Source organism: Bos taurus, chromosome 19, assembly GCF_002263795.3.
Source record: "Bos taurus isolate L1 Dominette 01449 registration number 42190680 breed Hereford chromosome 19, ARS-UCD2.0, whole genome shotgun sequence".
Lineage (NCBI taxonomy): Eukaryota > Metazoa > Chordata > Mammalia > Artiodactyla > Bovidae > Bos > Bos taurus.
Window position 1 is genome coordinate 51,315,602 of NC_037346.1, and position 13,334 is coordinate 51,328,935.

At 63.1% G+C, this 13,334-nt stretch overlaps 1 protein-coding gene across 4 annotated transcripts in view; it reads right to left on the minus strand.

Annotated features, from left to right (window-relative positions):
* Window positions 1-13,334, minus strand: part of BAHCC1 (BAH domain and coiled-coil containing 1) — a 60,964-nt gene that overhangs the window by 15,064 nt on the left and 32,566 nt on the right. For 2 of the 4 annotated variants that reach the window (XM_024980989.2, XM_059878615.1), the window contains exons 4-11: window positions 11,090-11,212; window positions 5,878-7,626; window positions 5,471-5,579; window positions 4,963-5,171; window positions 4,678-4,836; window positions 4,226-4,437; window positions 3,716-4,049; window positions 1,773-2,618 (exon numbers count right to left, since the gene is read on the minus strand). In XM_024980989.2, coding sequence (XP_024836757.1) covers window positions 1,773-2,618; window positions 3,716-4,049; window positions 4,226-4,437; window positions 4,678-4,836; window positions 4,963-5,171; window positions 5,471-5,579; window positions 5,878-7,626; window positions 11,090-11,212 — 3,741 coding nt within the window. Of the gene's footprint in view, window positions 1-1,772; window positions 2,619-3,715; window positions 4,050-4,225; window positions 4,438-4,677; window positions 4,837-4,962; window positions 5,172-5,470; window positions 5,580-5,877; window positions 7,627-9,957; window positions 10,513-11,089; window positions 11,213-13,334 lie in introns of those variants that run through there. The other 2 variants (XM_024980990.2, XM_059878616.1) reach the window with 2 other exon arrangements.

Consider the following 13,334-nt stretch of genomic DNA (forward strand, 5'->3'; position numbering starts at 1 on the left):
GTGAGGGTTCTGGAGGCCCACGCTGTTGAGAGTGGAGCTGGTTCCAGCGTGGGAGTGAACGGCCTGGGGCCCGGCTATGGAGCCGGGGGCCACGTCACCTTTCTCAGCCTGGTTGCCACCTCACTCACTTCTCAGGGGTCCCCGTCTGGCCTTTCAGCAGCTCTCCCCAGCCTGGGATGTACTTCAAGGGGATGTACTCAAGGACAAGAGGGCGAGAGGCCCTGCCGACTCTCTGGGATCTTTTCCCTCCCTCTCCCCTCCGCATCCCAGCCTGTTCCCAGGATGTTCTTCTCCCATCTTCTCCTGTGAGTCCTGCCTTTTGCTCCGAAAACAAGCTGATTTCCTAATTAATTTCAGGCAAGGCAGTCACTGAGCTTGTAGGGAACAGCTCCAGAGCAGAGAGGCTGTGCAGACCGGCCAATTAACTGGGACAGTGGGAAGGGGCGGGCCTGGGAGCGGCAGAAGGGGAGGGTGAAGTCCCGAGGGCTCTAAGAAGGGAGGGTGGGGGGCTTGGGAGAAACAAGAGGGGAGAGTGGGGGCTTGCAGGTTCCAGAAGGGGAAGGTGGGGTGGAGACCCAGCAGTGGCGGCAGGGCCTGGCCTGGACTGGCAGCTGCAACGCCCACAATGGGACACACGTGGTCTACACGTGAGCTTTCATTCAATGAATGGGCACAGGTCCAGCAGGCATTCACAGGCACAGACCGGGTGGCCATACACATGGTGCTTGGCATCGGCTCAGTGCACCCTCACGCCAGCCACACTCACAAGGTGACTTGGGCAGGAGAGCCCCCTGCCCAGGGCCACCCCACCCCACCTTTCCAGGGGTCATGACCAGCAAGGGCTCACTGGCTCACTCTCCTCACCAGGACAGTGGTGGCCCCTCTGGTCAGACAGCAGGAGGAGGGAGTGACACAGAGGCCTTCAGGGAAATTAACAAGAACTTTCGCTTATCTCCACGCAGCACAAGAGGTGCTGGCGGCTGGCTGTGGGCTGTGAGAGCTTCATTATGGTGAGAAGACGGGCAGGCCAGCTGAGGATGTTGTTGGGTTCTTTCTATAAATGTCGACTGGGTACAGTGCCTGGCTGGGGGTGCTTCCCCTTGCCCCCCTGGGGTTCCAGCTGGGAGAGCCTGGGGGGAGTCTCGGGGGGGGAACCTAAGGGCTAGAGAGGCCTAAGCAGAGGCCTGACCCTTGGGTGGGATGCAGGGAGCCCAGGAGCAACTTGCCCAGCAGGTCAGTTCTGGGGGCCTGGTGAGGCTTAGGGGGCCTCACCTCCCCAGGGCCCCTCCTCCCAGGGCCTGGGAGGCGAGGGTCACTGTGTCTTTAGCTGGACCCCATGCAGGTATCAGGTTCGGGAGCTGCAGAACCCAAGGTGGAGATAGCTTGCAGAGAGAGCGCCATCTCTCCTTCCCTTTCCTGGCTGTGAGATCATCGTAAGTGACCTGGGCCCCCCACCCCCCGACCTGTGGGCCTTGGCATCCTTGTGCATAAAATGGGGACAACCTTGAGCACACCCCCTGCCTCCCAGGGCATCGTGAGAATCCCAGGGGTCTTCCTGACACCACCATCGGGGCCACAGGCCTGGCCCTGAGGCCTTGCCCCCATGGCCCAACCTGCAGGTGGGGCTGGACGTGATGCTGGAGGTGTGGGCGCACCTGCCTGGTTTCCTGACCCGGGGACACACTGTGGGGACAACTGAGTGGGGCTGAAGGTTGACCCTGAGTCTGTGCCTGAGGGTCCAGCTCCCGGGGCTCTGGAGGGATAGGGCTCACCTTGCAGGGCTGGCTCAGTCCTCTGCTGCTGGATCTCCAGGTCGGCCAGCTCGCTGAGCAGGGCAATTCCATGAATCCCTGAGCTACGGGGCAGGGGAGCTGTTCTGGGTGGCCCAGGGACAGCGGGGGGCGGAGAGTCCAGTGGGCCGATGCCAGGCAGGTCCCCCAGGTTGATGGTGGCTGCCACCAGAGCGTCCAGCCCGGGCAGCTCCCTGGGCAGCTGGCTGTTGTCAGGAGTTGAACCCCAGTCCTGCTCCTCTTCCTCCTCTTCTAGCTCGGCTTCCTCGAACTCGGCCACCTCCTCCGCCTCTGCTTCTGTAGGGGCTTGCTGTTTGCCCAGCTCGGCCTGATCCAGGGCGCCCAGGCTCCTCGCCGGCTGCTCCACGGCCTGGGGACCGGCCCCCAACGAGGGCCCCAGCTCTCCCTCCTCCCGCCCCTCCTCCGTGGTCCTTGCCTCTTGGGCCCCTCCTCCCTGAGTAGAATCAGCCTGGCCAGAGGCCTCAGGGCCCCCTCCCTCGAGGAGAGCCCCGCACCGCAGTTCTCGCAGCCCCTCCAGTGGACTGGGGTCTGCTGCCTTCCCCGGGGGTCCCCGCTCGGCAGGGTGGGGCATGGTGGCAAGGTCCTGGGTGGCCTCCCTGGTCCCTGAGGGCAGCCCAGGCTCCTCCAGTTTCTGGGGGCTGCGGAGGCAGAGCTCCCCAGGCGGGAACGTCCTGGCCAGCTCAGGCTGGGGCCCCAGGGGGGCGGTTTGCATAGTTTCGGGGTCCGAGAGGTCAGATGAGTGCACGCTGCGGGGCAGGGAGAAGCCCGAGCTGGCCGCCGCGGGGCACGTGTATCCGGGAGGCAGGTCTGCAAGAGAGGAGCGCGGTCAGGAGAGCAGCTGGGGACAAGGGTGGCCTCCAATGCCCCAGTTCCACTGGTGGGGAGGGTCCCCAGCCAACCCTCTGCCTGTGAAACGTGCCAGGCAGGAATGGGGACACGGTGTGTTGAAAGGGGCAGAAGAAGAGCACCGGGGGCAGGAGGGGCGATTTTCCAGGCCCCCCTCCTCGATCAGGATGGTTGTGAGCTCCCCAGTTCCTGCCGCAGCCTTGGCGGGATGGGGGGATTCCTGGGGGGGTCCCTAGAGGCCACCTCTGGCATGTGTGGTGTGGCTAACCAGAAAAGGGGGGATTTTAAAACAAGATACTTGAATCAGAGTTTTTCCTGAACCAGAACGAGCTGGCAGCCTGTCGGAGGCATTACGCCCCATTAACTACAATAAAAAAAAAGAAAGCAAAAAAGTCTAAAACACACACACACACACACACACACACACACACACACACAACCACCTCGGCTGGCTCAGCCTCCTTATTGTGGAACTGGGACGGGTTTTATGTTTGCCACATGGGCTTCCACTGTAAACTCTTAGCCTAATTCAGAGAGAATCAAATAGCTGTGGGGAGTTGGCGGGCAGTGGGTGGGAGGGCAGTTGCAGAGGCCGGGCTGGGCCTGGACCCTTCACCGCAGGCTGCTGCTCCTTGCCTCGGGCCCAAGCCGTGGCATTTCAGGCCCCCACAGTGAGAATGAGCTCCATGTTGCCCAGCTTCATGGCTGCTGCCCCGTGGTCCTGCCACCATCCCCGGCAGGCCAGGCGCTTTCTCATCCTTGAGGCTCCAGTGCAGGCTGCCTGGGCCTGACCTTCACCCTGCCCCATCTGCCAGGGGCAGGGACCCTAAGTGCTTTCCCTGTGGGTCCCTCAGAAGGACACGGAGAGGGAGGAAGGGAAAGAGCAGGGGGACAGGCCACCTTGTCCCAGGCCCCATCAGGGGGACAGGGAAGGTGAGGCCAGCCTTGCAGGGGCCAAGCCAGGTAGCCTGGTCCCCACTCAGCTCAGCCCACCAGGCAGGTGACAGGCCTGAGTGGAGGGGGGCAGGCCAAGGCCAGCCTAGTGCGCCCGCACTCACCTGGTTCCAACGTGTTGAGGTCGGCTCTGGGGCGCTGGCCCTCCCCACTCTTGTCTTCGGTGCCGGGCAGCTTGGAGCCTAGCCCAGAGCTGCCAGTGGGGCAGACGGATAAAGTGCACGGGGCGCCAGGATGCGGTGGTGGTGTAGGGCAGCTGGCAGGGGGGGGCTTCGGGGCGGGAGAGTGGCAGCAGGGTGACAGCTTGGCAGGGCCTGCGGTGGCGGGTGAGGGGGTGCCCTTGGCCGTGGGGGTTAAGGCAACTGGCTTGTGGGTGGACTTCAAGGCCTTCTCCTGGGCGGGCTCCTCCGGCTCCAGGTGGTGGTCCTCAGGCTTCTGCTGTTGGGGTGGGGCAGAGGCTCAGCCCAGCCGGGGTCCCCAATGCTCAGGGCATTGTGGTGCAGGGCAGAGGCGGGGGGGTGGGCAGTGGGGACTCCTGGACTGGACCAGGTTGAAGCACAGAGGGAGCCGGTGGTGCCCTGGATCCTGGCTGGGCATGGCCAGGGGGTGGGTACCTGGAATTGGCTGGCCCGCTGCAGCTCCAGGGCCTGAGTGGCCCGCTGCTGCTGCTGCTGCTGTTGTTGCTGCTGCAGGGCATACAGCTCCTGTTGCCGCAGGAACTGGGACCGCGAGTAGACGGGGAGCTGGCCCGGGTGCTGCATGTGGGAGGCGGGGCCCCGACCCCCGTACATGGGGGGCCACAGCGAAGCCTGGTCCATGACATCAGCTGTAGGCAGGGCCAGAAGAGTGGTCAGCTTCGGTGGAGACAGGATGACCGGGCCACATCCCAGCCACCGAGCGGGCCTCCTCCAGCCCTCGCTTCTCACCTCACACCTGTCTCTCGGACCCTGGCTGGGTGCCTGCCTCGCTGCCCGTTCCCCAGCACCCAAGGGGGCTGCTCCCTTCCTCATACCCACTTCTGATCCCCCCCAAAACATGCAAATAGCCTGGCCCGAGAGGCCCTTACCAAGCGCATGGGGGGCCGTGTGGGGTGTGGGCTCAGAGGGCAGGATGACTAGTTGTGTGGGGGTTTCCTGGGAGAGGGGGAAGACGGGGGGCATGGAGCCGGGCACGGATGCAGGGAAGCCGGGGGGCAGATTCTGGTGCAGGGCAGGGTGCCCAAGGCCTGTGGAGACATGGCACTGAGGTCAGACAGAGCAGAGCAGGAAACAGGGCCCTGGGCCGGCACTGACCACCACGCCCACCAGGATTCTTGTCCTGCCCCGTGCCCTACCTGCCCTCAGACACTGACCGTAGGAATGTCCTCCCATCCACAAGGAGGGGCTGCGGGTGCGGGGCAGCCAGGGAGGGTGGGCAGGGTGGGGATGGGGGGCCGGGTCCCCGGCCAGCTGGCTGCTCTGCAGGGAGGATCCCCCGGTGATCATGAGATGGGGGGCCAGGTCCCCGGGACAGCCGCCTGATGGGTGGATCCGGGCGAATTCCACAAGGTCCTTGTTGTCCCTGTCCATCATGGGGGTGGGTTAAGGCTCCGCACAACCAGCCACCCCAGCCCAGCTCTTCCACCCCACCCTGTGGGGTCACGCTCAGTACCAGCACTGGTCCCCTAGCCAAGGGGAAGTTAGCAGAACTCCCTTCAAAGTGGGCAGAAACCCCAGCACAGCCTGGGGGTGGGTGCACAGCTGTGCCCGGAGACAAGTCACAAAACCTGACATTGTGGCCACTTAATCCCATGTGGCACCACTGGGCACCCCCAGGGCCGTGGCCCAGTCCCCAGCCCAAAGGTGCAGCCTGATTCTTACTGCAGCAGCAGTTCACGGCCGGCGAGCCCCAGGCGGTCCTCACACAGGCGGGCCCTCTCCTCCTCGGCCTCCAGGTCCAGCGGGTGGGCGGAGCGGGGCCCACCGCCAGCTGCACGGGTGGGAGATGGCAGAAGGGGTGAGGGTTGGGTCGGCTGGGGAGCCACAGCTAAAGCAAGCAGGAACCCCACTTCGAGCCAGGAGACTGATGAACTGAGGGGGTCTCCTGCCCTGTGAGCCTCACGGGAAAGGTGCAGGGCAGGTCAGCTCAGCCCTAGGGAAAACTGCAGATGTGGGGAGGTGATGGGCGTGAAAGCCTGGGGTCTAGCCCTGGGAGCCCTAGGTGAGTGGACTGGGGCAAGTCAGTGACACCCCCACCCCCTGCCTCCCTCTCCGTGGAGGGTCCGTACCTTTGAAGGTGGGGGCTGCCCGGCCCTGCCGCCCTGTGTTGGCACCGTAGGCTGACTCCGACCGGCTCACCGTGTCCTTCTGCCTGGCCAAGGCTACCGCAATGCCCACGGGCGGCTGCCGCACCTCCCCATCACTGTGGGTGGCATCATGCTCCCGGCTTCGGGCACAGTCGGGCCTTTCCACCTCGCCCGGGGCCTGGCCTGCACCCTTGGAGGCTGGGAACTTCCCGTCCTGCTGGGCACAGCTGGCCTTCAGGCCCCCGAGGCCCACGAAGGGCGCCTTCTGGCCAATGACCAGAGCTTGGTTGCTGTACTTGAGCAGGTTCTTCATGGCCGAGACCTCGTCGGGCGGGGTGGGCAGGTCCTGTGGCAGGAGGGCAGCCTGCTGCAGGGTGCCACCAAAGGGGTCCAGATAGGTGCCTGCCTTGCGCTCCTCGCCAATGGCCATGGTGGCCCCCTGGCCTGACTGGACATTCCACGGGGGCGGGGGCGGCCCGCCATAGCCCAGAGACGCCAGCTCCAGAGACTTGCGCTTGGCCTCAGCCCCGCTGCCCCCCGGTTCTACCTCAGGGGCCACCAAGTGCTGCTGATGCCGGATGCGAGCCACCTTCTGGGCCCCGGGGGCACCCACAGGAGTCTCCTTGCTGGCAGCCTTGTCTAAAGTGCAGCAGGCCTGGGTGACCTTCCCGCCCAGTGGGTCCTGGTGATTAGGCCGGGCGCAGTCTTGCGAGGGAGCAGGCAACTCAAAGTAGCCGCTTTTGTCCAGACCCGCTTTGGGGAGCCCGGGGAAGGGGGCCTCGGGGCCGGCACTATCCAGGTACTCCAGGCCCTTCAGTCGGGGGTTGAGGGCTGCCTCGAAGCTCCCGGACCGCCGCTCACCCTTGCCCTCGGCCTTCAGGTGGGCATAGGAGACCCCGTAAGGCGCAGCATGGTCAGGTGCGGCAGCCACCTCCAGGTGCCGGTCCTTGCTCTCACCCACCACGGCACAGGCCTCGGCCGCCTGAAAGGGGCGGCTCTTGTCGGCCAGGTGTCCCACGGAAGGCACGAAGGTGGGCCCGCTGGCCTTCAGGTCCCGGGGGACTTTGTCCTGCAAGGGGCAGAGCCCATCCGGGCCCCCATGCAGCTGCAGGCAGGGGAAGGGGCCGGCTGCGGCCGTGCTGAGGGGAGGGGGCGGCCCTGCGGGCAGGCCGGACGGCACTGTGTACGACACGGCGTGGTGCAGCATCTGCCTCCGCTCCAGGCACTCGCTGAAGGCTGGCCCGGGCTCTGCGGGGCCCGCCGCCTCCTTGGCGCAGCGTCCAGAGGCCGGCACGCCCACACCCGGCCGCCCCAGCACGGCCCCCGCGCAGCTGGCCAGCGCAGATCGGCCCAGCTCGCCGTCGAGCACCTTGGTGTTGAGAAGGCAGGAGGCCAGGTGCTTGGGGCGGCCTTCACAAGCTCCCCGGGCCATGCTGCCCTCCTTGCAATGAGAGTCCCCTGGCACGGGCAGCACCAGCTTGTGCCGCCCCCGGGCGACGTCCTCCTCCGCTGCCGGCCGCTCCTTGCCCTCCACCGCCTTGCCGGCTTTCTCTTTGCCCATGAGGAAGCGGTCAAACTCCTTGGTGCCCTTCTGCAGGTGGCTGGCCTCGCCCCGGTCGCGGCTGCAGGAGCCCATGGGGTGGCCGGGGGCAGCCCGGGCCACACTGGGGAAGTTGTGGTTGGCGGGCAGAAGCGTGGGCTGGGGGGGCAGGTTGCGCAGGTAGAAGTTATCTGCGTGCCAAGAGAGCTGAGGTCAACAGGAAGCCCAAGGCAGGGGCCAGAGGGCTTAGTGCCCCCAAGACACTGCTCCAGGTGCCTCCCCACCATCACCGGCTGACCCTGACCCACTGGCACTTTCCGGGGAAGGTTTATAACTGTCGAAAACATGTTAACATAAACATCACCACTTTAGCCATTTTAAAGCTTGCCATTCAGTGGCTACTGTGCTCATGGTGTGCAACCTTCGGCCCTATCCATTTCCGGAATTTTTCATCGTCCCAATCTGAAGCTCTCTGTCCCCGTTCAATACCGACTCCCCATGCCCCAGAGGTTCTGACTTACGTTCACCCCTAGGAGATGAACGCTGAAAAGAGCACAGCTCCCATGCCCAGCTGGACCCTGTGGACTAGGGGAGGAAGGGCGGGAGCGGGTGGCAGTGTGTCCTCGCTGGACTCAGCGGGTGGAGTCTGGGGCTGCAGCATCTCCCCCAGCCCCACACGATGCTGGAGGAGTGCAAACTGATCAGGTCTTTACCAACAGCCATCAGAACCCTAAAGGCTAAGGAGGCTGTGGGCTTATAGTTGTATGCTTAGTCGCTCAGTCGTGTCTGACTCTTTGCGACCCCATGGACTGTAGCCCACCAGACTCCTCTGTCCGTGGGATTTTCCCAGGCAAGAATACTGGAGTGGGTTTCCATTTCTTTCTCCAGGGGCTTATAGTTGGGGGATGGCTAAAAGTGGACAGCATGTGCTATGATGTGGCCACTACACAGCTCAGGATGCCCAGCCACATGGGGAGTTATCTGAGGCAGGCCCCTGAAAGCAGGATAGCACACTGTGGACAGCAAAATGGATGGCCTTTAGTAGCCCCCTGTAAGTGCCAAGATACCCCCGCCCAGGAGGAAGTAAGGCCCTGGGCGGACGTGCATCTGAGAAGGGGCCAGGAGTGAAGGACCCAGCCTACCTACTTTCTGAATACTCTGAGAGGCCCCCAACCCTTCTGCACCAGGGGCTAGGGTGATCCTTTAAGGAAGGAAGAAAGGAGAATGGTCCAGACGGCCACCCCTACCTAGTCCATTCTGGGCTCTCGATGTCTCTGCAGCTCTGGCCCATCCTGCGTGAGTGGCTGGGGGGTGTTCCCCCAGCTCCCTGTATGGGGCCAGCCTGGGGCCCCCCTAACCTGGGGTGCCTTGCTCTCTACCTGGGTCCCTGGCCAGCCCTGCAGACACCCACTGCTCCCTAAGCTGGGGCTGGGTTACTGGGGACCTGGAAGGGCTGCCCCTCTCTACACCCAGCTGGGGTGGCGGATGGGCAGCCTGGATGGCCTGGAGCCTAGAGAGGGAACAAAAGAAACATTTGGAACTTGTAAAACTGTCCTCAGTCGTGTAAATTCCTTGTCAATTTCCTGCTAATTAAAGCAAGGGGGAAGAGGGTAGCCTGGGCTAAACCTAATTAGCTCAATTTCCAAAACCAAAGTGTTCTTGGGTGAGGCTCGGCCACAACACTGTGAGAGCCAAGGAGGCCGCCAGAGCTCCTGGAAGCCAGCGGCCCACACCCTGGAGGGGGTCCCTAGCTCTGGGTCGGATTTATGGGGCTGGGACCACCTGCCTGCTCTTGACAAGCGCTGTCAAAACAGCAGCACATGCGGGGGCTGATGTGGGAGGTGGAGGGACTCAGGCCACGGCCTGTGCGGGGTTCTCCTCTGGGCAAGAGCACCTGGGCTCCAACCCCGAGGAGACTGGCTCCCTGGGCATCCAGTGTCTGTGTGAACCCTTCATGGGGCCGGGGAGTGCTCCTGGCCCGTCTGCAGGCAGGGTCTCATCCACCCCGACCCAACCTGGCCAGCTCTGGGCTGGGCCAAGTGAGAGTAAGGCCTTCCACAACCTCAGCTGCCCCGCCTGGACAAAGATGCCAGGTTGGCTCCAGGACACAGACACCCCAATGTCACAGAGTGGGAGGCTGTGAGGAAACGAGGGGACGGTGGCGGGAGGGCAGGAGGACTGGCCACAGGGCCCACCCCCAACCTGCCTCATGGGGTCACCACTCTGGGGTCCCCTTCCTTCTCTGAGACCCTTCAGGACTCTCTCCTCCTTAGCTGCTGCTGCTTGAAGCCTGCCAGGTACGTTGTGGGCCCCTCCCCTGCCCCCACTCAGAGCCCCACTCTTAGGGTTCCCTGGAGCTGGATCTGTCCTTATTTACACTTTTCACCCGGGTGGCCCCTCTCCTTGAGCCAGATCAATCTTTCAACCCACCCTTCTGGCACTGACCTGCACCATGAGTGTGCAGTCACCCCCTGGGAAGGTGGCCCCACCCCCCAGCCCCTCAGCATGGAAGCTGAACTCACCCCTCCCCTCTGAACTGCTCCTCTGCAGGTACACCCCTTCCTGTAGCCTGGGCCATAAATGGGGGTCATCTGGGGCCCCCTGACCCTTGTGCTCCATCCAGGCTCCGCATGGGATCCCATGGTCCAGTTCAAGTCCAGATCACTTGTCATCTAAACACGGTAAGCAACCCCAGCCTCCTGGGCTTCACCCCTGGAAGATCTTTCTAAAATGCAGATGAAGTGTCACCCCACCCAAGAAAAATCCTGGACACCGGGCATCAAGGTCTCAGGCCACCCCCTACACCTGTCTCCTCTCCAGGTGGCTACATCTCCCATGGGCTCCCTGATGGGATCTGTGCCCTGAAGGCTGGGCCTTACACACACACGTGTGCGTGTGCATGTGGTATGAACACACTCTCCTTACGGAATGCCCTCCTGACCCCACCAGCACTATGCTCCTATCAGCAAAGCTCCAACCTCAGCGTACCCACTCCAGCGACATCTCCTGCCAATGGGGTAGGAGTCCCTCCATCTGCTAGGGGCACACCGTTGCCCCTGTCCCCTGCTGCTGCCTCCACCCCCTACCCCCCACCTCTGACCCCTCTGACCTCAAGCCCTGGTGTGGGTTGGGGCCTGGGCCTTGTGCTGTCTAGCTCGATGAGGCAAGAGGTATAGGCTCCTGGGGGGCTCCCCTACCCCCATCAGATGGTATTCTCCCCTCCACTGCCCCTGGGACCCCTGAGCTGCTTGGGTGGGTCGGGGCGGAGGTGCCACAGGGTAAGGCCAGGTGCTGAGGGAGCTGGGTGCCTCTCCTTCAGGGCCGTGGTTGTTTGAGATGCTTCCACTTGGGTGATGAGAGCTCATGGAGCATGGCTGTGTTTTCAGCATGCTCCCCTGACCCCGGCATGCAACCAGCTGCTTGGCCGTGGTCCTGGGCCCCGCACTTTAAATTCTCTGGGGGCCTGAGAAGCACGCCCATCCTCTTCCAGCCCCTGTCCCTACAGTGTGGCCTGAGACCTAGAGAGACGGGTTCATCCAGGCTGGCCACCTTCATCTGGCACCCCAAAAGCCCCCGGCCCTGCCCTCCACCCCTCCAGGATTCACTGTGTCCCAGGCCCCATGCAATCCCTCACAGACCCACGCCAGCACTTGCCTTTTTGGGTTCCATAGAAACGATGTTGCCCATAGAGAACATTGCTGTTTCCATGGTGATCCAAGTGGCTCATGGGTAGGAAGGTGGATGCCAGACTCCCCGAAAATCTGGGGTACCCTGGAGCTAGAGAAGCAAGGAGACTGTGGTAGAGGCGCCTCTGGGCCACAGGCTTGCACCTGCCCTGACCCCAGCGAGGTGAGAAGCCGGCGGGTGGCCCAGGAGTGACGCCCCGCGGAGCCCGGCGTGCAGCCCGCCGGTGGGAAATCAACCCATCAATACATCATATTAACTCTGACTCGACTAATACCATCCCTCCGGTGTGGCACAAATTGAATTGCTGATGGGCTGGGGAGAGAGGGGAGGATGGAGGAGGGAGGCTTTGATTTCTCTCCCAGCAGCACTTAGCAGTGCGCGAGCTTCAAGGCAGGCCAACAAAAGGGGCTCTGGAGAGGTGTCTGGGGAGGAGGGAGATATGGCGGTCACATGCAGTGGACAGGGAGGCCCTCACAGCTCAGGCCGAGAGGAGAGAGGCGGGGCCGGACACCACCTTGGCCTGTACCATCCATAGCTGCCAGGTAAGCAAGCCACTCTGGGCTCAGTGACCCGCACCCTGAGGCTGACTTGGTTGGGTGTGGCCAGCTTCTGCCTGGCTGGAGGCCATGGGCACCGGGCTCCCCACTGGCTGGGCCTCCTCAGTGCTCTGAGATCTGCAAAATGAGCTGGTCCCCAGCCATGATGGCATCGCCCCCAGAAGAGTTTCCTGCGTTGGTCCCCAGCCCCAGACCCTCACTGGAGCCTCCAAGTCAGATCAAGCAGGCCCCTCTCTGTCCCTTTGAGGGGCCTGGACTGTCTTCTTGGACTGGCCCTGCCCAGCAGAGGACCACCAGCTACACCCCGGACTTCGTTCTGGCCACCTGGGACACACACCCTGCCTCCCAGAAGTGATGAAGACAGAAAGAGCGAACATTTGGCCAAGGAGGCCCCTTAGGCACTGGCACCTTGAGACCAGGCACAGCCGTGGCAGGCGTGTCTGTTGGATGCCCAGAGCCACCAGCCACCTGCAATGTGGCTCCTCACAGCTGGTCCTTCCCCACCAGGCCCAGCGGCGAGGGGGCGGGGGCGGGTGGAGGCCTGCAGCTGGGATGGCTGAGCCGGCTGGGCTGGGCTGGACAGGATGCTGTCTTGCTCCAAAATTCCTGCTTTGAGCTAATGCTCTTAACATTTTCCCCATGGAAAATGAGTCCCAGAGGAGCTTCTCCTGGGGACCCCATGGCTGTCCCAAGAGTGAATGGCTGCTGGGAACAGCTTCCCACCTGACTTCTGAGGCGCCTGGGCTGTGACAAGGGAGTGGGAAGGAATCCCAGGGTCTCCCCAGGGAGCAGTGGCCACGCTGGCTCAGGGTCCCGAGGCATCGGGCCCTGAGGGGAGGGTGGCGGGTCCCAGGGCGAGTGTTCCAGCCAGGTCATAGCCGTGCCTTGATACAAGGGAGCTGTGAGCCCCACTTCCTGGGGATCAGGGGTGCCAACTTCTGTCTCAGTGCATCACAACAAAGTTCAGACAAGTCTGAAGCAGGTAGCTAGCTCCGTGTGACCTGCTCGTTTACTGTTTTCTAAATTCCTCTTAGGACAGAAGCCCTTTGCTGTTTCATTGGAACTCCTGTGGCAACTCATGGCCGCATGCTCCTTGGAACACATGAGACCAACACCTTTCCAGAAGGAGGGGCTCAGAGCTACAGGACAGGCCTCCAGGCCCCAGGTCCTCAGAGGCCCTGAGGCTGGCCTGCCTGGGTGCTGAGGCTGTTGAGATGGAGGGTGGAGGCTGGCTCGATCTCTGGGTGCACGGGGGTAAGCCCTGGAATACCTGGAGCTTGCTGTGAGTATGAGGGGCCCAGGAGCAGCCCCTTGGCAGGCCTGAGGTTGGGGAGCGGGGAGCCATGCCAGTGTGGGTCGGGCTGTGGAACCCAGCTAAGAGGTAGGGATGGACAAGGAGCATTGAGAGAATGGGAAACACATGGGCATCAAATACTCTGGGAGCCCCCAGGGTCAAGGCCCCCAGTCCAAAGGGTGCACCCTGCACCCTGGTCCTGGTGGCCCCCTCGACATAGCGACCATCCTGCCCCTAATGATGCAGGAGAATGGTCTCTGGATCAGGAGATCTGAGGTCAAGCCGTGGCACCCATTCTCAAGAGGAGCTCCCCGCAGAACGCTCCCATACCAGTCCCGTTTGGAGGTTCCCCTTGAGCACA